This window comes from Convolutriloba macropyga, chromosome 13 (assembly GCF_964194025.1).
Source record: "Convolutriloba macropyga chromosome 13, txConMacr16.3, whole genome shotgun sequence".
Taxonomy (NCBI): domain Eukaryota; kingdom Metazoa; phylum Xenacoelomorpha; order Acoela; family Convolutidae; genus Convolutriloba; species Convolutriloba macropyga.
The window spans coordinates 3,829,826-3,853,152 of NC_134480.1; the positions used below are offsets into that span (position 1 = coordinate 3,829,826).

Here is a 23,327-nt window from a genome sequence, read left to right on the forward strand (position 1 = left end):
GGCACAATATAGGCAAAAGTTTAAGTGATTTCAATTTGGTTTTAAAAGCTTCGAAAATCATTGTTCAAGTTCTCCTCAGATTGACGATTTTCTCGTTGAGAAATATTTGCAGCTGTCGTTGGTTTATTTCGCAAATCCATAAAGCGTCGGACAAATTTTCCGCAACTCGGGTTGCAAGTGACATGTCCACAATAACCACGAGCACTATTGGAATCCACAAGCAGGTTTCCTGATGTACCCGATTGTAGCATGCATATTTTGAGGCTCAATTTGTCGGCATGTTCATCTAAATGGGCTACCAAATTGTGATTAGAGCTGGTATATTCTAATTCATACAGATCATTAATCAAATCTTTATGAACAAATTTCACGAAATTTTATAGGGCAGTCCATAATTGTATTTTCCGTTCATTGTTTTCCCCGTGCAATGGGTTTGCCTTTGTGAATAGGTGTCTACACGAAACCAAAATTACCACATAACCAAGCCAGTTAGATCCCTGGGTGCGCGAAGCAGATTTTGGGATGAAATTCTTTGATAGCCAGTGAGTGGAGCAAAAGTTTGTTTAGAAACTAACTGCATTCACACTAGTGGAGATTGGCATTGTAGTATTACGAGAGCCGTTACAAATGAACGGATAATTAATCCCGCATTAGAGCGAACGTATTTAGGCGCTAATTAACCATTCTTTCGCCGCGCGCTGAACAAACTAACGCTTATTAAGACTACCAGTACACAAGTATTTAAACAACTCAGTTCGACTTATTTAAATAACACAACTTTAGACCTGGATCTCTCCGCTTATATCCAGGACAGAAAATGTACGTTGTTGAACGTAGGCGGCCTGTAAAACCACAGTTTCTTTTGATTTAAATTACTTCTGCTTCTGACAGTTGCAATGCAGATCTTTCCCCCCAAGTTCAATAAAGATGAAGCAGATTGCTTCAGGGGAAAAGACAATAGAGTCGCATAAAAAGCCCCCAAGAAAACCATAATTGTTGCGGTTTTAGAAGAGGGGAAAAGCAGAAAACAGGCGCCTACGAAATCAATAATTGATGCTCTCAGCTTTTTAGATTTTTATTATTTTTTGGAGTTTCAATAATTTTTCCGTGAGATAAAAAAGAGTTAATTCTCTTGCCTTCTCGGCCAATAGGAAAATTAAAAAGCACCTCACTATGAACGTGAGTTTGTGATTCGCTCCCTATCGGCCCAAACGGAGCTGAGAGGAATTAATTGTTTCTCTCAGCGAAGTGGGACGGAATAAAATTAGAGAGACAAATAACAGAGCCAACGACCAGCAGCAGACAACTGCTTCATTTTTCCTACAAAATAAATTTCAAAATTCAAACAGAGAAGAAATTATATAAAAGACTTCTAACTTAGAAGAACATTTTCTAATTTTCAAACAGAACATTCTTACGAGAAACCGACTTGAAGAAGTTTCAACGACGCACTCACTTAACAACAACACAATCAAGTAACAGCTCAACCCGGTTAAATACTGCTCAGTGTAGGCTTGTTTATTTAAACTATCTATTTAATTAATTGAACTTTTCAGCCCCCCAACAATTTTAAATTGAGACTTATAGCACAGACAGGTCTTAGGCATATATCTTTGCCTCCGATTTGTTATATCTTTTGTCAAGTTTGACTGGCATACATAAAGAGATCCCGTATTGTGTGATCTGTAGCAGCCCAGCCAAATTTGATAGCATACTATAGTGAGTTTGCATTTTGTGCTGATATCTCATCCCTAATTCCATGTTTTTCGCCCGAACTAAAGCTTTACAGGGTTCGAGAATCTCTTTTAGAAGTTTTTTTTCAATATCGGGTTCTATATTATTTATGAAAACGTCCCTAATTAGAGTTTGTTCTCCATTTTAAAATTCGCAGTTTTCCTCTGATTTCTTTATGTTTTCGTAAAATTGCTCCACGAGTTTCTCCTCCAAATTGCTTTGTAATTAAACCGCCAAGCCTTTTAAAAGCGATGTTGCTGAGACGGATGAAGTCTTCCTCAACAAGATCGCGGTGAGGTCGTCTAGCAACGTATGCTTGTTCCTAAAATTTAATTCACGTCTGCCTTCAACTCCAATGCTTAGGTACAGAAGCAAAGCTCAATTTTGGCGCGCGAGTCAAAGCTTTTCTCCACGTGGTATGACCACTTCAATGATTGATTGACAGTTGTTCCGCCAGTTGAATTTATACCGAATAGCTTTGGGTTTATACCAAGTGATGTATCAAATATATTGAACTTTCCACTTTTCGTATCTGAGAGGGCGTTCTGGTGTCGGTTTTTGGTTTTTGCCAAGAGCCATCAATTCCGAGTGGAGTACGTTTGGTGTTCGCTAGCTGCGCCATGCGTACTCAATTGAAATTGATTAGAGATTTCTCGGCGATGGTGCACGTCCTAGATTATTTGAATGCTCTTTACCTGGTAAGCTCAAAGCATTTAATTTAGCAATCGTGGCGTAGTGCAAAATGTAAGAGAAAGATTGGTTAATTCGCAAATCAGAATGAAAAAATTTTGATCAGGCAATCCTTTCAGCAAAGCGGGAAATTAATAATAAATGTATAAAATGACACGTGATATAAGTCTGCGGAATTACAGGTTAAAATAAATGAACTAAATTGTGACAAGGAATAAAATTAACTGCACTAAGATTTAAACCTATGTATGACACTCTGATTAAAGTTGCAATCAGCGGCTTCGAATTCTGATTTGCCGCATTCAAAACCCGTTTTCTTTTTACCTCAACATCACAAATGCTTACAGTCGCCTCAATGCATTTGAACAATATCAGCAGCGACTTTTGACTCAGGCTCTAGTTGAACTTTTTTTATTCCGCGAGCCATTCAGCAAAAAAGACATTCACAGAAAAAAATGCATCTACAAATGGCTGGGAGTTGGGGCTTGCTCATGTATAGTGTGTAATGAGAGCTATTAATTGTTCTATTGGTTGAAATTTCAATAAAACAACAATAACAGGTAAAAGGGCTCCCAAAAATTACATTTCTTTCAAGACTCGTTAGGAAGCCTCGTATGTATACAACATATGTTGTAATTTATAGCTCACGTTTTAAAAATGCGATCAATGATCATTGAAAAGTCAAAGGAGAAAATTCAATTTTTCCTTGAGTTAAAATTAAGCTTGCAACATAAATTGTGGCTCTTAATTTACCAAAAAAGGAATCGAGAAACTAAAAGTAATTGCAATTTTTACCATTGTATTGTCAATCTTTGACCCATTTTGTTTCCACTTTCTGATATGGAAAAGTAAAACGACAAGAGCTGACAAACTTTTAAGAACTGACACAGAGTTTAAGCTCTTGCTTTTTTAAAAGTCCTACCACAGTTGGGATAAATTAGGAAAATTAAGTTTATGTCGCAAAACGAATTGCTCTCGATTAAAAGATAGGCTTGACTTTAGCTTCACATTTTTTCGTCGTAGAGATGAATTGACGCTCACAGCTGAGTCGAACTGCTTGAAACGTTCTAAGCACCCCATCCCCCCATCAATTTTGAGACATAACCCAGTAAGGTTGGCGAATTACTCTATTACTCTTGAACTTACCACGGCACTTGATCTCAAAGTAAGCTCTAGCGCGGTGGGCAGTAAATTCACAAAATTTCGAATGAAAAGAGAAAACACCTGACCTCAATAATGGCTGTTCAAATCACAGCTCGAACATTAAATAATTGAAATAAAAAATATAGACGACCAAGGCATAAATAAACGCTATAGAGATTTGCTTTGAGAGCTTTTGGTGCAATTTTTCTATTAAATATTTTTTCCTAATTTAGCTATTTAGCTATTGAAAACCAAAACAACAGACTTTCTTCAGTTAAATTCAATGAAAAAAAGTAATAAAAAATTAACTTAGGAGTTAAATAACTCAGGAACTCTTTTACTTCACAAAATCAGTTTTATAACTCATAGTTCTACCATTTGTAATCTTTTCTCTCTTGAAAAAACCCCCCACTCCTTTTCATCTGTGAGGTGTGATCCATAGTTTCTAGCCAGACAACAGTGTCTGCTCCCTCTTCTGCTGTCTTCGGGGGTCTCTCCCATCCTGCCATGTCACTCTTGCACCACCCGGGACACATGTTTACTACTGAGATCTTTAAACATAAACAAAATAAAGTAAACAAATAAAGGAATACCAAGATTCGATATTAGGGCGGTTCGAATCCCACTCATGTCAAATATTGTTTTTCTAAAATTTTATTAATGGTAATGAAATAGCTACGTTTTAAGCCTTCGAATTTTGGGATCTTTCCGTTTGTGCCCCCCCCCCTAGTGGGTGCATATTATTTGCATCCCCCCAGACGTGATGTGGTAAATTTTTACATAATGATTAACTGTGTATTGACACGTGCTCTGTAAGTGTGAGTGTATAACGTACTGGGAGGAGGGGGCACAAACTGAAAAGATCCAAATTCTTTTATCGAATTGCCTGCCTTGTGTCATTTTAACCCTATATATACCTGTAACTGGGGTATGCAGAAGGTATTGTGGAGATTAGTAGTAGTGAGAAGAGAAGCTGTATAAATTATAAATTCTCTTCTATACTGATACAACCGGCCACGGCTCAAGATTCTGACAAAATGTTAACATCGCATCGACACCTCAAAAGACAGATCCTCAAAAACAGGTATCTGTGACACCTAACGATAGGAGGAGTCACCATGGTTGAACAACAGCGTACTTTGGCTAAACAAGAAATTTAGGCGTAAACAACCAAACATCGAAATTTAAAAAGAAAAAATTATGGAAAACGTCATGAAACTGACCAAAAAACTACCAAATTTCGGGTCTTTCCCATTATAGCCCCCCCCCCCAGCTAAGTGGTCAGATAACCTATAGCACCCCCCCCCCCAAACATAATAATTATACCATAATGGGGGTGGGGGCTATAATTTCATGGGGGGGGGCTATAATGGGAAAGACTCCAAATTTCCAGAAAATTTTAATTTCAGGAACTTTTATAACAGCTGGGTGGAAAATTCTGATAATCAAAAAGATCATGAATAACAAATATTTGAGAACGTAACAGGAAAGAAAATATGAAGAAATATATTGATTGTAGTGATAGATGCAATGTCAAGGTGATCAAATCTCAAGCGTGACTCAAACTGCGGCAAACTGCCAAGTTTCCATCTAAATTTTCTAGATAAGCACTCGGGGTCTTTCCGATTATACACCCCGGTTAGCGGTCAGATAACCTATAGCCCTCTTCATGGTAAAATACCAGAATGGGGGTCGATAACGGGAAAGAACCAGTCCTAGTGTCAATTGCAAAGAACTTCGATCAATAAAAACTATCATTTCTTAGTCGACACACGCAAAAATCAAAACATGCGGTAAATTGAACGATACAGAAGAAAATAACTGACTAACGTTGGGCGATCTGCTCTCAAAGGACCGGCGAGCAGTTGCTTTTGCCAGCTTTGGCTTCGGGATGGTAGCATGGGGGGTGGTGGTGAGTGGAGTGGAAGAGTCAAACGTTGAGGGGGTCAAGCAATGGGGGGAGGGGGAGGTTGTGAGAGCTGGGCAAGAGAGGGGCCCAAATCGCCAGTTGAAAGAAGGGGATGTGCTGAGTGTTTGGGAGGTGAGGGGGGTTGAATGGTGTGGGGATGGGGGCCACTGAGGGCGGTCAGCCTAAGATTAATAACAGCCATTTACTCCGTAAAATTTTCTCCTCAAAACAGTATTGTAGAATCACATAATTGGAGATTAGTAAGGCGTAAGGGTCTAACAGCAGCACTCAGCAACTTAATGCCCTCCGGGTTTCACCTGTTTATCCAGTTTTTGAGGACAAGACGTCCAAATGGTCCGACTTTGATCTTTGCAAAAAGGTCATTAAAACTTGTTGCAAGCTCTGATTTGTAGCCCAACATCCGCAGCTACCACAATGCTGCTACGAAAAAAATCTGAAATCAAGAGTCACTAGAAATAACGTCAAAGAGAGTGTAAACCCGTAAGTTCAAAAAAAAAGAAAGCACTAAGGGAACCAATAAATTTAACTTAGTTATCAGAATCGCTCAAATGCCGATATGAACATTACCGAAAACCTTGTAACCTATTTTGTTAACGATTAAATTGAAGCTAAACAATCAAGATAAATTAAATACAAGCTTCATATTTTGAAAATCACAAAAGGCAACAAAAAGATAACAACCAGCGTGCGGTTGGCTTCAGTAGTAGCCAGCTGGGGCTTAGGGATGCTAGCATTAGGAGAGCCTAGACATGGGGGTAAGATTAGAAGAGCTGGACTAGAGCGGTTCAAATTGCCAGGTGTAGGAGGGTCGAAGGGGGGTTTGAAGTGTTGGCGTAGAAGTGGTGGGGGTTTGAGTAAGGGGGTCAAAATTTTAAGATTGAGAACCGCAATTCACACAGTGAAACTGACTTCTCAAAATTGTGTCGGTGAATCACATACTTAGCGATTAGCAAGGCGCCAGACTCTAAGAGATCTACTCAACAACTGAATGCCTTGGGCTTCACGTGCTTATCCCGTTTTTGAGGACGAAAAGTCAAAAGGGTCTGACAAAAAAAATGGTCAAGCAAAAAATTGCAGAAGGAAGACCACATGACTAATATAATTGCTGCACACTTAGTTTGCGAGTAAGTAAACAAACAGACTAATGGCATAGAAATTGCTCCCGAACGAAAGGCGTGTTAATTTAATTAAGAGAGAAAGAGAGAGCAACGGATTTAATTTCTGAATAAAAGCATTTAGTTCACGTAACAATCAGAATTTAAGCATGAAAAATTCAGTCAAAAAGTGAAATCATAAAGATTGTTGAAGAACAAAAGCGCAAAAACGGTCGAGCAAACATTTTGCTAAAAAGAAACACGCGTTTACAAGAAATGCCTAAAACTTCGTTCGAAAGGAGCTATTTAAAAACTCTTAAGAAACAGAGCTCTTTATCACGTGAAAATGCTATTTTGGCAATTAATGTTGTCAATGAGTGTAAAAATAAACCCTATTTTCAAAAATAAGAATAGCCTCCAGATTTCTTTTTCCCTGAGTTTCCCTAGTCTTACTTCTTTTTCCCTGAGCTGTTCAGCATGCACTCTCCCTGCTGCAATAATTCCCAATTTGGACATTCCATAAGCAGAGTTTGAGAACCCTGCCTCTTTCTGTTTGCCCTCCTGGGCAGCAGACACAAATTTGTTCATCACATCCGTGACGTCATAGACACTGCTCGCGTGTTGAAGTTGATTCTGGAACTGTTGTGACACTTGGCTGAGTCGGCCACACATGCTGGCAACGTTGATCACGATTCCGCCTCTGGCCATAATTGGGAAAAGGATGTCGGAAACTAGAAGGTAGCCGAAGTAATTGTTCTGTATCGAGTCCGGTAAATCAAAAAACATCTTAGAAAACATCTTTAAAAAAATAGTAGAAAAGTGATCTGTTTTGTTTATTTTGGAAAAGTAAAACTAAAGCTCGGAGAGGGGGGAGGCTCGAAATTTTCCTGGTTACCAAAATTTTTGAATACGATTGATTTTTTCACATGCAAGTTTACAATACCTTAAAAATTTGTTTCTCACGAATTTTGTCAAAGTGAAGAACAAAAGTTTGGTATTAGCAGTGAGCTCACGGAGGTATCAATATCGTTATTCAATTGAGCTGTTCTGATTAGAAAGAGTATGGATCGCATGAAATTCTGATCAGAAATTTCGTTGAAGTTGTTTCGGTGAAGTTTGAATGAATTTATTTGGCCGAGTTCTAATTTGAGAGATTATTCCAACTACATAGACTAGGGTCACAGTGTAAATTGACCTCTGCTCAGTCTTTTCGTGACTTAAGCAATGGATCGCAAGAAATTCTGATCAGAAATTTCGTCGAACGGACGAAATTCGGGCAATTTCTAGGACAGTGACAAATATGTAAGTCTAGACCACGGTCTCATCAGATGTCACTTCAGTCCCGAAAGATCTGAGCAGAGGTCAATTTACACTGTGACCCTAGTCTATGTAGTTGGAATAATCTCTCAAAATAGATCTCGGCCAAATAAAAAAGTTCGTTCAAAATTCATCGGGCTAACTTTTACAATCTACTTTTTAAGCTATACAAGTATCAGAGAGTCAGTTATTCCTAATCTTATAAGAATTCATTAGTCAAAGTTCATCGCTAGTATTCAAAGTTATAGAGAAAGTTCCGTTCCTGGCTACAGAAATCAGTTGATGTTTCAAAATTTATTTGTAATCTGACTGGAAAAAGACGAGCCAATTTTGAAAAGCCATATTTCTACAATACCAGCTTTCGAGCATGCTTATAAGTTCGTATTTTAAGCAGGGATAAGCGACTCTTTCAAAGTCACTTCGAAATTCTGGCTTGCATCTCAAACCGCTAAGTAGTTCTCGGTTAACGTCAGATTTTCTCTGACTTCATCACAGTCACGTAACGTAAACAAAACTGGTAAAGACATTCGGACCTATTCTGCTCCCCACCCCCAGTTTAGTGGGCTTATCTCTTTCACGCCCCCATGCGCTCGTGCTATTTTTTGACATAGAAACGTGCTATATAACAACATTGGGATCTTTTCCGTTTGTGCCGCCACCCCCCCCCCCCCCCCCCCCAATACGTTATGCACTCCCAGTTACAGAGCACATGCCATTACATCGTAACTCATTATGTAAAAACACGACACGTGCTTCTGGGGGGTGCAAATAATATGCACCCACTAAGATGGGGGCGGGGCACAAACGGAAAAAATCCCAACATTGGCGGGGGGGGGGGGTGCAGAAAAAACACTGGGGGGGGGGGGCAAGACAGAATAGATCCAAATATTCATTCACCTTAGCCTGCCGCGAGAATGGATCTGGGGCGTTCCGCTTGTAAGCCATAGCTGCATTGTTAATAAGGGAATGTATGACACCATTGTGCTCCGTCTCAATAATTGTCTTGAATTTCACCAGACTGTCTTTGTTGGTAATATCTAATTGACACAACCTATAATGAAACATAGCTTGATGGATCAAAAACTGGGTCCTGAAAATGTGAGCAATGAAGTCTTGATTTTTCATAACTTACAGTATTACGCCAATTGAAAAATGTTCAGTTACTTACAATAAATTCTTCAATTACCTTACAATATAAATGCCCCTTCGTTTAGTTAAACGAATTGCTGAAAGCACTTTTCTCAATAATCACGAATCGAAAAACATATTTTAATTAGTGTCAAGCTATCAGCCTTTTTTGATAATAAATAAAGGGAATTGTTTACATTTTTTCTCAGAACTTTTTTAAAAAAATTATGGATATTTTACCTATTTTACCTCGGAATTTGGGATAAACAACTTTCGAAAAGTGAGCATCACAATTTCGATAGTTATATAGGCAACATAAGAAAAATTTGCTTATTTGGTTGATTTAAAAACAAAAACGAAAAAAAAACGAATAATTTTGCACTGCTTTGCCTGGATAACGGTGATAATCAATTTCTGAACAGTGAGCATAGCAGATTCAACCGTTATGTGGATAAAAAAAACCAAAAAATAGCAAAAAGTTTTGGAAATAATTGTATTTTAAAATAAATAGAACCATAATAAATAAGCGTTATCATTATACTATCAATGTTGGGCGCTGGTTACTTTGCTTTTGTGCTGAACTAACTGGCTCCTTTTCAGATAGTGATGTTAATTAATCCTTTCGGACTAAAAATTGCAAACACTGTTCTTTTTTGTTTCCCTCCTTGCGGAGCGGGCTAAACCCTATTTGCTCAATAAAATTGCCTTCTCAAAAACTGTTCTTTGGCAGAAACAGTGATCCTCAACCATTGGGTTTTGAGACTTTTGTAGGGAACGGAATTGTGGGCGGGTTGGCGGGGAAATTGCAAGAGAGCGGAAAATTTGATTAACTTTTACTGTTATTTTGTTTCTTATGAACTGAGCACAAAAAAATTAGTCCTCATAGCTTAGGAAAAAGTTACAACGAATCTCTCTCGCAAATTTGGGATTTCGATGAGGAAAAAAAAACACCATGTTGCAAGAAAGGTTTACGCTCTACTTAACGGCCTTCGAACAACATTTTTTGATATCAATGACAAAATTCGAAAACATAGAACTGTCGAAAACACATCACGATTAAGCTCTCCATGTTGAGTAACCTCGATCCAAATCATCGTAATCAGACTCAGGCCGTTTACTATCCAAAAATTTACCCTCAATTTCCATAATGCATACTTTGACCTAAAGTTGAAACTTTAGGCCAATTTTCAACAAATCGTTTTCGTTGCAAATATCTTTCCACAACCCAAACTAAAAAGTTTTCTCGAGAAAAAAATGAACAGACGCTTCTTACTTAATACTCATACACGTAAAACATATTAAATCTCCCTCATCTACAAAATTTTGTAATGTCGTTTGTAATGTCGTAATTTCGTAATGCCGTCAAACAAGTAACCTGCTGATTCCATTTGCAACTCATTAAGAAATCGAAAATGTTCTACTTCTTAAATTCCTGTGATTCGTGCAAATTCGTTTAACGTACCCTGAAGGCTCCATAATATTCCACAAGGTTATATAATTTTATTAATACGCATGTAGCAATATGACACAATTATCTGAATCTCGAAACAAAATCGCGAGCGACCAACAAATTTTTTTTCAGAAATTGAAAAAAGCATGCCATGTGAGAGCGTCGCACTACTTACGTAGAACAAATTCTATTCAAGAAAAGCCCCCCTTTTGCAAAAGGGGGGCAATTGTTGAACAGAACCAAAATAATCAAAAGAAATTAGTATGTTTGGAAAAATAAAGCCTCGTGGTGGCAGTCAAGCAAGCCGATAGGCAAGCAAGCCGAATTTTGAAAAAGAGGTTAAGTACGCCGCAAAATTGCAAGAAATTAGATTACATCCCAGAGCAAATGAGAGGCATGGCCACGGACAGCGGTCCGCTGGGGCTCAAAATCACTAGATCTCTTAAAAATGACCTTATTTTTTTCTCTGGTGCAATGGAATACATTAAAAATTGCAAATAGTAGCCACAGTCTTGATTGTAACGGTCAACTATGTATTATTTCTGAAAAATTGCATAACAATTACATAACATTCTGCTTTCTTTAACGTCGGGTTACTTTTGCTTCGGCTTACTTTGCGCTCACCTAGCCGCATAAGTTCTTCGTCTACGGCAACTTCAACGATAAGTTAAGCTCATTGTCACAGTTGCTTGCCACAATAATTTGACAGAAATAGCAGACCCTAATATCCGATCAACGTCCATAACTTTTAGCAAAACTAATCAAACAGATTAAATATATATTAAATGTGGTCGTTTTCTATTGCTTTTAAATTAAACTAAGATTTGCTTATTTCTCTCCTTTGAGAAGTCAAACCAGCTCAAACCTTAAGAAAATTCCTAAAAACCTTTCATAGACATTTTATTCTGAACTATTTGTTGCTGATATAGAATACTATTTGTTGCTATATTTTATTGCTCAAACAAAAACTTCATCAAATAGAGCGTAAGATTGATCGCTTTTTAAGATGGTATTTGAGAGCAAGCACTTTTCTTATTGTAAAAAATTTAACAACACAATGACACAGAATGCAAAATACTTTTAACCATGTTTTATTCTTTCAGCAAAATTACATGTAGCTCAAGCAACTCCATATTTCGTCAGATTTTAAACAAAGCTACCATTTAATTATTACGCTTATATAGAAGTAAAAAAAAATTGAAGACTTACTCCACATTATTGAGTCCTTTAGCCCTGAGGTTGTCGAGAGAAGACTGTGCCCTGGTGGGGTCCCTGGCAGTCATGAACACAGTGGCCCTGTCTCTATAGAACTCACTCAACAGCCTCACTATCTCAAACCCAATGCCCTTGTAGGAACCAGTCACTACTATCACCCGCTTTTCAATCATATGCACTCTTAAACATGTTGTGTATCAGGCTTACAAACTAATCACGATAACAAGCTATCAGACGCTTTTCTGCGGAGAGATGATTCGATTTAGCTTCGAGCAGAACGATGACGTCAATCAGAAAAGCTATTGTTTCATTACCTCTCGAACATAACTTCACCTTCGAGTAAAAGTTCCTAGACGCTACTGAACGTCAGAACTGGCTCTCGTGCTCAAAATAGACTAATTACATGCAGAAGAGATCAAAGTAATAAAGAGAGGTCCAAAATCAGAAATAATTCTTAGTTCCGCTCTTTGCAATATATATAAAAATAGTAAATAATATTTTAGCTCATTTCACACAAAAATGCTAAGCGGTATATTAACAACTAGTTTAACTTTCTCAAATATATTTTTTCAAAATTAAGCAAAAAAAAACAGCAAAATGAATCTACAAAAAGAAAAGGAATAAGTAATAGACCGTGCGTCATTCATAAAAACTACACTCAATCTTGTTTCTGCCCATTGGTATACAAAATTACTGTTTGGCAATCTGTGAACTTGTGGCATTGCAGAAGAGATTGGTGGAAACTCAAATTGTCCGTCCAAAAAGATAAGAAAATTTCATAAGAGAGCATACCAAATCAGCAAATATCTTTCAAAAAAATCACGAAAAAAATTTCAAAATTAGAACATAGTTTGCATCAACTAACGACTGCGATAAATTTGATTTTCAAAACCATGCCAGCAATTTAACCATTCGCTGAGACCATGTTCAACGATCAATCCCATTTTAACGCGAACTATATGAGCTTGTTAAAATGGCGCAACTTTGGCAATAATTATGATGCCGGTACAGTTAGACACATCTCAGTATAAAAGATTACCTACGATTTCATAGGGTGGCATCAATTATTTTTGGAATGCTCAAAAAAGAGCTGGCACTTAATATCGATATAAATTTCTTTTGTAAATCCAATCATTTGGTAGTACAGCATCGGAATACTAAGCTAGAACAGCCATGCTTGATACTAAATGCAAGCCACCTAAAAACTACTTAAGTTACATAAGACTGAACTTAGGAAACCACTTAGGAGTTTTTAGAACACCAAAAAAATCGCTTGGGTGACTAGTTTTGTGATTTCATGAACAAAAAGCCGAAGTTCGCGAAAAAAGTACATAATAACGGTCCTAATTCAACAACAAAAGGGGTTAAAAATGAAAACATTGCCCTGAAAACAAAACATTTTGTAAATTCGATCAATTCTCTCAGCATAATTAATATTTGTCTGAAATAATCTATCGTGCTTCAAATAAAATTGTTGAGTATAAAGAGAAACTTTTTGTTCAAGCAAAACAAAGTGTTACCAGCCTGCTAGCTAAGATTATATAAGGAAAAGAAACGACAAAATCATTCAAAATAAGCATTAATTTTCAGTATATACAATATACAGAACAAGGAAACTATCGAAAATGCAACCAACCATTTATAGAAATCTGCGCGCTATGAAGCAGTAAAATAGAAAAACGTAACAGGAAGAAAATACTCATCTCGTAATATTGAATTTTGAAGTTCTCAAGATATGGAACACAAAATACAATTTTGAATAAAAAAAAAACCATTAGCTGTGTTAAAACTCCAAGAACCCATGATAATTTTGGCGCAGGCTTTAATTAAAATACAAATTGAATTCATAACAGCTTTGTAAGGATGGGTAACGAACACAGTCGAAATCCAACACCAGATATCAGATGACAAATGGATTTTAGAAATTCAGTTTTTGAACAATTTCGGTTCAAATCTACCTCAAAACAATTCGGTAGGGTTGTACCATTAGAAAGAACAAAAGCCCTAACCGGCATATTTGGGACAGATGTTTATAAATGAAAGGAAAGTTAAGTCACCATCATTTAAAAAAGTAACACCATAAATTTCAGAAAAAATTTATCTATCAGTGCAAGATACTTATAGAGAAAGAAATATCTTGAATTAAAATATTCGGCGCCAGAAAAAGCTATAAAATTATCATTTCCATCATCGTGTTTGGACTAAAGTCAGATAGAACATTATTTTTTAACGTTACTATATATTATGAACTCAGGATCGCTAGAAAGTTCACTAAGTTCATAAAGTTGACATAGAAAGCAGAAACGAGGCTCGAAAATGCGGATACTTAACGCAACGATATTATAAGCAGTAAGAGCAGTACAAAAAACGGGATTCAATTAATTAAGAGGCAATTTTATTATCAATTTCGTTAATTTGTTTATGGTTTATGCAAAACTTTCCATGTGACCCGAAAAAATACATACAAACAAACAAACAAAAACTTGGGAAAAAATGTGTACCAGAATTTCAATGTGTTGAGAGCGGTGAAAAACACGTCAAAAGAAAAACCCTTAAAAGAAGGTGAAGACAACATTCGTTTGAAACTCGCATTATCATCTAAGACCGAAATTCATCACCGAAAAGAAAAATGATATCACACCAGGCAAAAAATGCCGGTCTGAATATCCCATTCAGTCATCAAAAAAGTGATAAGTAAAACGTCGGCAATTCAAAGCCACGGAGCATGAACAAAAAAGTTCACTATCCGGGAAACCTTTTTCTCGTTCACTTCTATGTCAAAACATAGCCGGCAGATTGCCAGAAAATAGCCACCGTTGACGCGCTAGACGCACATCAGGATTGAAACAGAAAAAGAGACAGAAATTGACAAAATTGTTTCCTAAGTTTCAAAAACTGTTCTAATTCAGTCTGCAGTTTCATTTAGATTCTAAACCCATACTTACTTCAGCTAATGAATTGAAGGGTATTAAGCTTAATACTAATATCAGCTAGCAATCGCTCTAATGAACTTTGATAACCTAATTCAAAAAGACTTGATGACCGGGCTTTATCGGTTTATCACGTTTCTTTTGATTTTACTCTTTTGACATTGACAGTTTTCACTAAATTACGTAATTCAATGCTTGAAAGATATTAAAATCCATACTGTTGAAACAGTGAGTGAGGTAGGAAAATCGTGACGTAAAACGAAAAACGTGATCAAAAGGTAAAGCGAATTAAAAAAAACATAGCAGGACAAGTCCTGACGTACAATTCAAAGAATTTTCCTTGAATAAACAAAAAACTAGAACAAGAACGGACTATGAGTGAATTGGGAAAAGCATTTCTTAAAAAATCAGATCAAAAAATATTTTTAAAAAAAAAACAGAAAATCGATGTCAAAATGCCGCTCGCGAACAAAAACCACTAGCGAGAAATGAAAATTTGGTTCAAACAAAAAATAGGCTTATAATGAACTATGAATGGATTGGGAAAACAATTTAGAAAACAATTCTATCTCACATAGCCGGCAGATTGCCGGAATAGCTGCAAAAAAATAGACTTGCGTGCCGTAAAATAGATAGAAACAGATCTAAATTGAAAAAACGACCCCGCTCGAAAAGCGAGTTAAAAAACATTCAGCGACAAATTAAAAGCTTGTTGAAATTTAATCCGCGGAAGCCTTTTATTAGGGACCTTTAATTCACATATGAGTTCCTTTGACCTTCAACTAATTCAAATTAAATCTTAGGTTTTAAAACCCAAAATTCATTTTATTGAGTGAGAAAAGTCGCGTATGATCAAAATCTAATCACTCAAATGAACTTAAAGCCTTTGCTAGAGAGAGAAAGAGAAATGACATCACGCGCGTAAACGCTGTTAGTGAGAGGAAGAAATCATTCAGAAAAATTGACTTTTTCAGCTATGCTGTATGAACAAATGTAAAACGAAAAAGAGCGTCAGACGACGAAACAAAAAACATAACAGGACAAGTCCTGAAGCACAATTCAAAGAATTTTGATTGACCAAACAAACAACTATACCTAGAGCGGCCTATGAGTGAATTGGGAAAACAATTTCTAAAAAATCAGATTGAAAAAATATTTAAAAAAAAAACAAAAAATCAAAGTCAGAATGCCGCATGTGAATAGAAAACCACTAGCAAGAAATCGAAAATTAGTTCAAACACAAAACTAGGCCTAGAATGAACTATAAATGGATTGGAAAAACCATTTAGAATAAAATCCGATCCAAAAAACTGAAAAAAAAGTAAAAACCAAAGTGAAATTGCCGCATGTAAACGAAAAACCAATACCGAGAAAGCGAATTTTTGTTCAAACACCGTTTTCTCAATCTATTTTAAAATTAGTAGAAAACTTTCACGCCGCAAAACCACTCGCTTTTTTGCTCCATGTCCTGTTTCGGCGTGACCAAAATCACTACTCCAATTTGACTTCAAAAATGAAAATCTGTGAACAGATCTTTAAAAAAAGACAGCTCCCCAATTCAATTCCAATTCTTTGAATTGTAAAAAAAACCAAGAGTACCGCAATATAGCTCCGCTCAGCTTACAGCTCTGCAGCTAAAAAAATTGAAAAAAAGTACGAATCAAAGTGAAATTGCCGCATGTGAACAAAAAAACACTAGCAAGAAAGCGAATTTATGTTCAAACACCGCATTCTCACACTACTCTAAAATTAGACCGACAAAATTTCACTCCGCAAAACCACTCGCTTTTTCGCTCCACTTCCTGTTTCGGCGTGACCAAAATCACTACTCCAATTTGACTTCAAAAATCATGAAAATGTGGGAACAGATCTTAAAAAAAAGACAACACCCCAATGCAATTCAAATTCTTTGAATTGTAAAAATAGGAGAGCATAAATTTACTTTTGAGAGGCTGACGGCGGCTATTAAACATCACTGAACAAAGTTATTTCTTATGGAAAAATCAGAAGAAACAGTGTGAAAATTTTACAGTCGCGAATTGTCAGGAGAAATAAGGCGGCCGGCAAAAGCCAAAGCTATCGACGCCCTAGTCTCAAATTTCTATGTCTTCTCTCGAATGTATTATGTCACGACCCAGGAAAAAAGAAAGGGATACAAATATTCATTTATTTATTAAAAGCCTATTTTACAACGAATTTATATAAAACGCAATCATGCATTAAAATGAATCAAACAAAATTTTATTAAAGTTGATGAAAAATGTTTCGAACAGTTGACGCTTAGAATTTTTTTTAAAAATAATGAATAAAATACATTGGATATTTTCCGTTTGTGCCCCCCCCCCAGATTAGCGGGTGCATATTACTTGCCCCCCCCCCCCCCCCCCCCCCCACCAGACGCACGTGCCATATTGTTATATTGAAACATTGATTTTCTATGTAATTGCACGTGTTCTGTTACTGAGGGGTGCAAAACGTACGCGGGGGGGGGGGGGGGGGGGGGGGGGCACAAACGAAAAAAATCCAACACCTTCAAATTCAGTATTAGATTTTGAATGGCAAGCGTCAACAAGTCATAGAAAAATTTTACATTTTGTTAGCAACTGTACACCATTGTCTACATATAAAAGTTGCAACACAAGCGTTCTAAAAACACCAGGCATGAAAATGAGAATCAATAAGAACATTTGCATGCCAATGTTAAGTAATGGTTAAGTGATTCTGCTTGAAGTCACTGAGAACTTCTGGCGTTTATCGCGAACCGCGAAATGGTTCAAGATAGTAAGTCAGTATTTCGAAGTGACTTCTGCAGAGTCACTTAACCATGCTTAAAACACGAAACGCGCACGTTTTAAAATGACGAAAGTCAACTGAAGTCAACTTCTGGCATTTTAACTTCTGGCACTGGAGACTTTCGGCATTTTAAAATGTGCACGTGAGTGTTTTAACTCCACATATCTCCATTTCTTCAAAACTTATCCACCTGTTTCAAATTTAAACTTTGCCCAGTTATTCAGAAACGTTCTCTTGTGTTTCAACTTTGTGACCAGCTGTGTAAGAGGTATCACGTGATCATAGAAAATTTATGTGGAGAGAATTTAAGTATAGAATTTCTATTTAAGTATAGATATAGACCCTGGATTTGTGACATTTTAAGTAGCAGCATATAAAGCTTCAGTCTTCATAAGGCAAACGGTTCACTGTTCCCTCTACCCCCCCCTCCCCCCCGTCCCCCCACCAAACCTCCAGAATAATTTTCTTATTTGAGAAGCCTGTATGACACCAACTGATCAGTGCGTACTTATACTGATAATGGTCAATATAAAACGATAAGAGGCTATTAGTAATATCATGTACAATTACCACTTTAGGGTTGTAAAATATGGGTTACATATCGTCAAGTTCTACCAGGGAAGGAACAACGAAACAGTTCGAGGCGAAAAAACAAAAATGAAATCAATGCTTAGAGAGAGGAAACCAGCCCCTCTGAATGGTTAATTCCATCTTTCATCTGATTGGCCAATTCCATCTACCAGCTAATTGGTCGTCTCTTTTGGAAGAAGCCACCTGTATTCGCAAACTGATCAGCCTGGTTCATAGTTTCTAACCAGACTACGGTGTCCGCTCCTTCGGCAGCTGTCATCGGGGCACGATCCCAGCCAGCCATGTCAGTCTTACACCATCCTGGGCACATGTTGATAACTGAGATCTAGAAAAAATTGAAAAAAATTGCAAAATTTGCAAAATATTTTGCGAATAATTGAAATTGAGATCGGTTAATATTTGCAACAATAACACACATCTCGGTTATTAAATCGCCGTGACGTGAAGATTGACTTCAATCAAACAACAATAAGCGCTTGAATCATGCGATCTCATAGAAACTATTAATTAGCATTCGCATTTTATAAGACAATACTCGAACTACTCCCCCCCCCCCCAACGGCAAGCAAAAATATTGATTTGATAACCAATTATGAACATGAGACCTGCAGTAAAGATTCTGATCATAGGAAGAACGGGGCCAGCTAAAAGCTGCCACTGAGATTTAAAAAAGTACTTCATCTTTTGCAAAAGATTCAAAAGTTTAAATCTTGCGGCAAAAAGGGCGCCAATTGGAGCATTTAGCTGATCCAGTTGTTTTTATGATTATCTTTTGTACTACAAAATGCGATAGCATCTATTTAACTGATTATGAGAGCACAATGTTTGTGGTGGGTTGGCTGTGCCGGTGATAATGGTGGGTGGGTGACGATGGTTGTGATGATGATGGATGTAGTTGTAATCGTGTTGCGGGCGAAGATGGCGGCGGGTGTTTGTGGTACTGTTGGTGCCTGTGGCGATGATAGCGTTGGCGAAGATGGGCGGTGGTGGTAGCGTCGGTGGTTGTGGTGATGATGGTTGTGGCGTTGATCGTGGTGTTGGCGAAGATGGTGGCGGGTAGTTGTGGTGGTGTTAGTTTTGGTGGTTGTCGTGATAGTGGTGGGCAGGTGATGATTACTGTAATGGTGGTCGGGTGGCTGTGGTGGTGATGATGGATGTGGTGGTGATCGTGGTGTTGGCAAAAATGGTGCTGGGTAGTTGCGGTGATAGTGTTGCGTGGGTGGTAGTTGTTGTCAAGATGTTGGTTGTGATGGTGGGTGGTGGTGAGAGTGGTGGTAATAATGGTGGTGGTTGTGGTAATCGTGATGGCTGGCTTGAGGCAATGATGGTGGTGGTGATGGGGTTTGTGGTGGTAGTGTTGGTGGTTGTGGTGATGCCGGCGGTTGGGTGGGGCTGATGGCGGTGTAGGTGAAGATGATGCTGGTTGTGGTGGTGATACTAGTGGTTATGGTGAGTCGGCTGTAGTGGTGATGATGATGGTGGTAGCGATCACGGTGGTGGGCGGTGGTAGTTTTAGGGGGTAGTCGTGATGGTTTCTGCTGGGTGGCAATGACTGTGGTGCTGATGGTGGTGGCGATTATGCCGGTTGTGGTGATGACGGTGGTGGTGCTTTTGTTGTTGATCGTGGTAGTGGTGATGATGACAATGATGGTGGTGGTTGTGTTATGTTGGTGATGCTGAAGATAATGATGGCGGTGTTGGTGATGTCGGTGGTGATAATGGTGGTGCGTGTAGTAGTGGTGGTGGATGATGGTAGTGGTTGTGTTGGTAATCATTATGGTCGTGGTGATCATGGTGATGGTGGGTGTGGTGGTATTGTTTGGTGCATGGATGGATGGTGGCGTTGGTGTGAGGGTTGCATTGAAATCGACATGAGCTCTAACAACTCCAGAATTATAACGGAAAAGCGTACGGGATCAATAAGGCAAACATTGCTTCTAAATCAAACGCTGACTGGAAAGTACGTGCGACTTTTAGTCAGAATGGGAGACCTCGGTGGCTAACTTTCGTTTGACCGAAATCGAGCCAAGCAAAAAATCACTTTAGGGAGGGAGGGGTGAGCAGAGTGGGGGTAAGTGTTTTTTTGGGGGGGGGGGGTGAGTGGTGGGGCGGGGGACTGAGGGGGGGACTGAGGAGGCGGAGAGTCAAACTTTTAAGATTAACTAGCAGGCCCGCAACACCATAACAAGAAAACCATTTACAATAGTAGAGGTTTCTGTTTCGCACCGACTCGGGGTTGAACCCATGCCCCTCCTTTAAAAGCCAGAGGTCTCACCACTTACGCTCTCTAAGCATATTGCACTTGTCTTTTGCTCTTTCTAAAGCAAAATTTCTGGACGATGACGTTTGCGACTTGCTTGTTTTTGCAATACCGCATGCCTAATGAGTGCAAAGATATGTATATATTTGGATCTAAAATATGACGGTAAAGCGTGTCTCAAAACGCATTTATTATGCTAGGTTGCATAATTAAGGACCCCTAAAACATGTTACGATAGGAGCGCTGTTGACCATTTAGCTGTATTGTGACTGATATTTACGATCAAAGAGGAAGATTAGACAATACGAAAAAAACTGCTCAAAACTCAGTTCCATAGCAATTTCATGGATAATGGTTAAAACCACGACAAACCATAGTTTCTCACAATCGCTTTTATCGAATCAAAAAACATATTTCAGATTGAGAGCATTTGAGATCACGCAAACATCAAACAGTAAAGCGTGAAAAAACTTAGTTCACAGCTAAACGTGTTCTGCAATAGCGCTGAATATGAATATGAAACGCTAACTAAAATCTAAAGGTAAAATCTAAAAAACACACGTTGACAATACATACTTCAAACTTCGTTCGGGAGCAATTAAAGAACGCGTAGTACCCAGGACAGTAAATCTTCCCTCTGGGGAGCGTATTTTCAAGCCCTCATAGCCTCGTGGTAACTGCACCTAGATAACAGTCTTTTGTCCCAGGTTCGGTTCTCAACCATCTACTTAGAGTCTTTTAGGTCACTGACCTCTCAATATGTTCGCTTAACCATGCTGCTCAATGCTGCTCTGAAACATGCGCATCGAGAGGCGATTAAACATGCTAAAATTTAGTCACATTTTAGAGCACACGCGTTTAATATATAGGATAAATTTCATCCAATTGAGTTCAGCTGCTTTAAATTGTGAATGAGAGAGAAGAGAACTTTATTAGATCACGCAAAACACAGAAAGTCAAGGGCGTTTAAGTCACCCGAAAAGTCAAAACACGGTCAAGCAAAAATTTTGCATAAAAAAGACACACATGTTTACAATAATTGCTTCTCTTCGAGAGCAATTAAACGATGAAATCAATAACAGAACTCGCTATCACTACTCGAAAATTTCTGAAAAAAGCTAGCGTTATCTTACGATTGGTTGATTTTCAGGACGGTTGTTTCATTTGATCTACAAAAAAAAAACTCGTGGCTCATTTGACCAAACGAGTTGCCATATTTCCTAAACTTGTATAAATCTGTGGGTATTCAGGAGCGGCATAAACGGGATATTTTCCATTTGTGTACTTAGTTGGTTCATATTATTTGCACACAGGGAGAGGGGAAGGAGACAAAATTTTTGAGGGCAAAACATTGACAGGAGTGGGATTCGAACCCACGCATCCGAAGATACTGCGGCCTTAACGCAGCGCCTTAGACCGCTCGGCCATCCTGCCTTATTCCCTCACTGTTAACATTAAAATCTGTTCCGTATATTTCAATATTAATCAATTCATTAATCTAAATTCCATAATTTTTATGAATCAACCTGATTTTTCGAGGGGGCTAAAATTTCGTGGCGAGGGCATGTAAAACCGGCATTTAATACGAAACAGCTGGTAATTATCGGCGCTATAGGATATATTTCAAATTTTTGCATCTATAATGGGAAAACCATAAGTTTATCGTAGCTAAAAGGATAAAACGAACCTTTTTAGCGTACAACTGCTTCGCGTGCACCCTTGCCACCGCATGGACTCCCAGTTTGGACGTTGCCAGTGCATTGTTGGCGAACCCTGCTTGCTGGTGCTTCCCATGCTGTGCTGCCTGAACAAACTCGTCCATGACAGCCGAGACTGTCTCCACATTGGGCGCATTCCAGAGAATCTTCTGGTAGTGTTGAGACACCTGGCCTAGTCTACTCATTTGACCTGTTCATGAAAAAAAATTAGATGTTTCCTATGATTCTCTTGAAAACAAATTTGGCTCTCACCCCCCCCCCCCCCAGCGCTATGCTCCATCGTCATATAATGATTTTCTATGCAATATGGCAAGTGGGATCATTTTGGTTCCACCCTTTGTTTCTATGCCCCCAGTTAAAATTTAGGTATAAAAGACGGGTCTAGGAAAAACCCCACGGAAAAAAAACCGTATAATTTTAGATAGGAAATAACCCCCACGGAACTCAACCCCGATTTTAATTGTTTTAATTTCAAATTTGGTCGTGATAATTTGTTCGTTTGTGATAGTTGCATATCGATTCCCACGGGCCGCTAAGGCATGGCCAAACGCGCTAAATGCGCCGCTCGTCAAAAGTCAAGTAGGGGTTTAATTCCTATCTAAAATTAGGTTGGGTTTTTCCGTGGGTTTTTTTCCGAGATTAATAGAATATATAACAATTAGTTTACTATTAATAGTTTCTGAAATTATTAAATAGTTTCAGATTAAATGATATAATACCGGGCAGCGGTTTGTGGCCCATTTCAATTTTGATGGTAACTGTGATTGGTGCAAGCTCTCTCCATCAATCCTTGGAAAATTGGAAAAACACCAAGAGAGCAGCGATACGACCTTCAATGAGCGGTTGCGCTTAGCTTAAACGTTTTAGAACTTCGTTGCGCTTCAAACATTCTCTATTTAAAACATTACAGCTTACGTTTTTTTTTCGAACTTTATCTTTCATTTAAGATTAAATATTGTTGTGTTAATTGATAATGGATGTCAACATTGAAAACGTTATCAACCAAATACCTGAGGAATCAACGAGGGCTGCTATCAGGACAGTTGTGGAGATGGTTAGGGCTCAAAAAGAAGAAACCAACAAGCAACTAGCTGAAGTTTGGGACTTCATTTCTGCAATTGATGTCAGGTTAAGGCATCAAGAAAGGTATCTGAGCAAAGATTCAATTATAATTGATAACCCACCCTTTGATGCGCGAAATCTGGATAGTTTTCTCAAGGAACTGTTGGTTTTTTTGAATCGACTATACAAAAAAGATGACGTACAAATAACTGAAAGCCGATTAAAGGCTTTTCATATTCTACCGGGACCAGGACCTTTGCTAAACAATCTGA

The 23,327-nt window shown here is 38.1% G+C and overlaps 1 protein-coding gene and 1 non-coding gene across 2 annotated transcripts in view; both read right to left on the reverse strand.

Moving 5' to 3' along the window:
- Positions 1-3,827: 3,827 nt before the first annotated feature.
- The window catches only part of LOC142352091 (uncharacterized), a 50,894-nt gene continuing 31,394 nt past the window's right edge, over positions 3,828-23,327 (reverse strand). Inside the window, exons 5-10 of the mRNA XM_075404458.1 lie at positions 21,963-22,183; positions 18,165-18,340; positions 11,696-11,887; positions 8,806-8,959; positions 7,045-7,347; positions 3,828-4,118 (exon numbers count right to left, since the gene is read on the reverse strand). Of these exons, the coding sequence (XP_075260573.1) occupies positions 3,939-4,118; positions 7,045-7,347; positions 8,806-8,959; positions 11,696-11,887; positions 18,165-18,340; positions 21,963-22,183 (1,226 nt within the window). The 3' untranslated portion in view covers positions 3,828-3,938. The remainder of the gene's footprint in view (positions 4,119-7,044; positions 7,348-8,805; positions 8,960-11,695; positions 11,888-18,164; positions 18,341-21,962; positions 22,184-23,327) is intronic.
- Trnal-aag (transfer RNA leucine (anticodon AAG)) lies at positions 21,628-21,709 on the reverse strand. The gene has a single exon. It is a non-coding gene; the product is annotated as a tRNA-Leu (tRNA).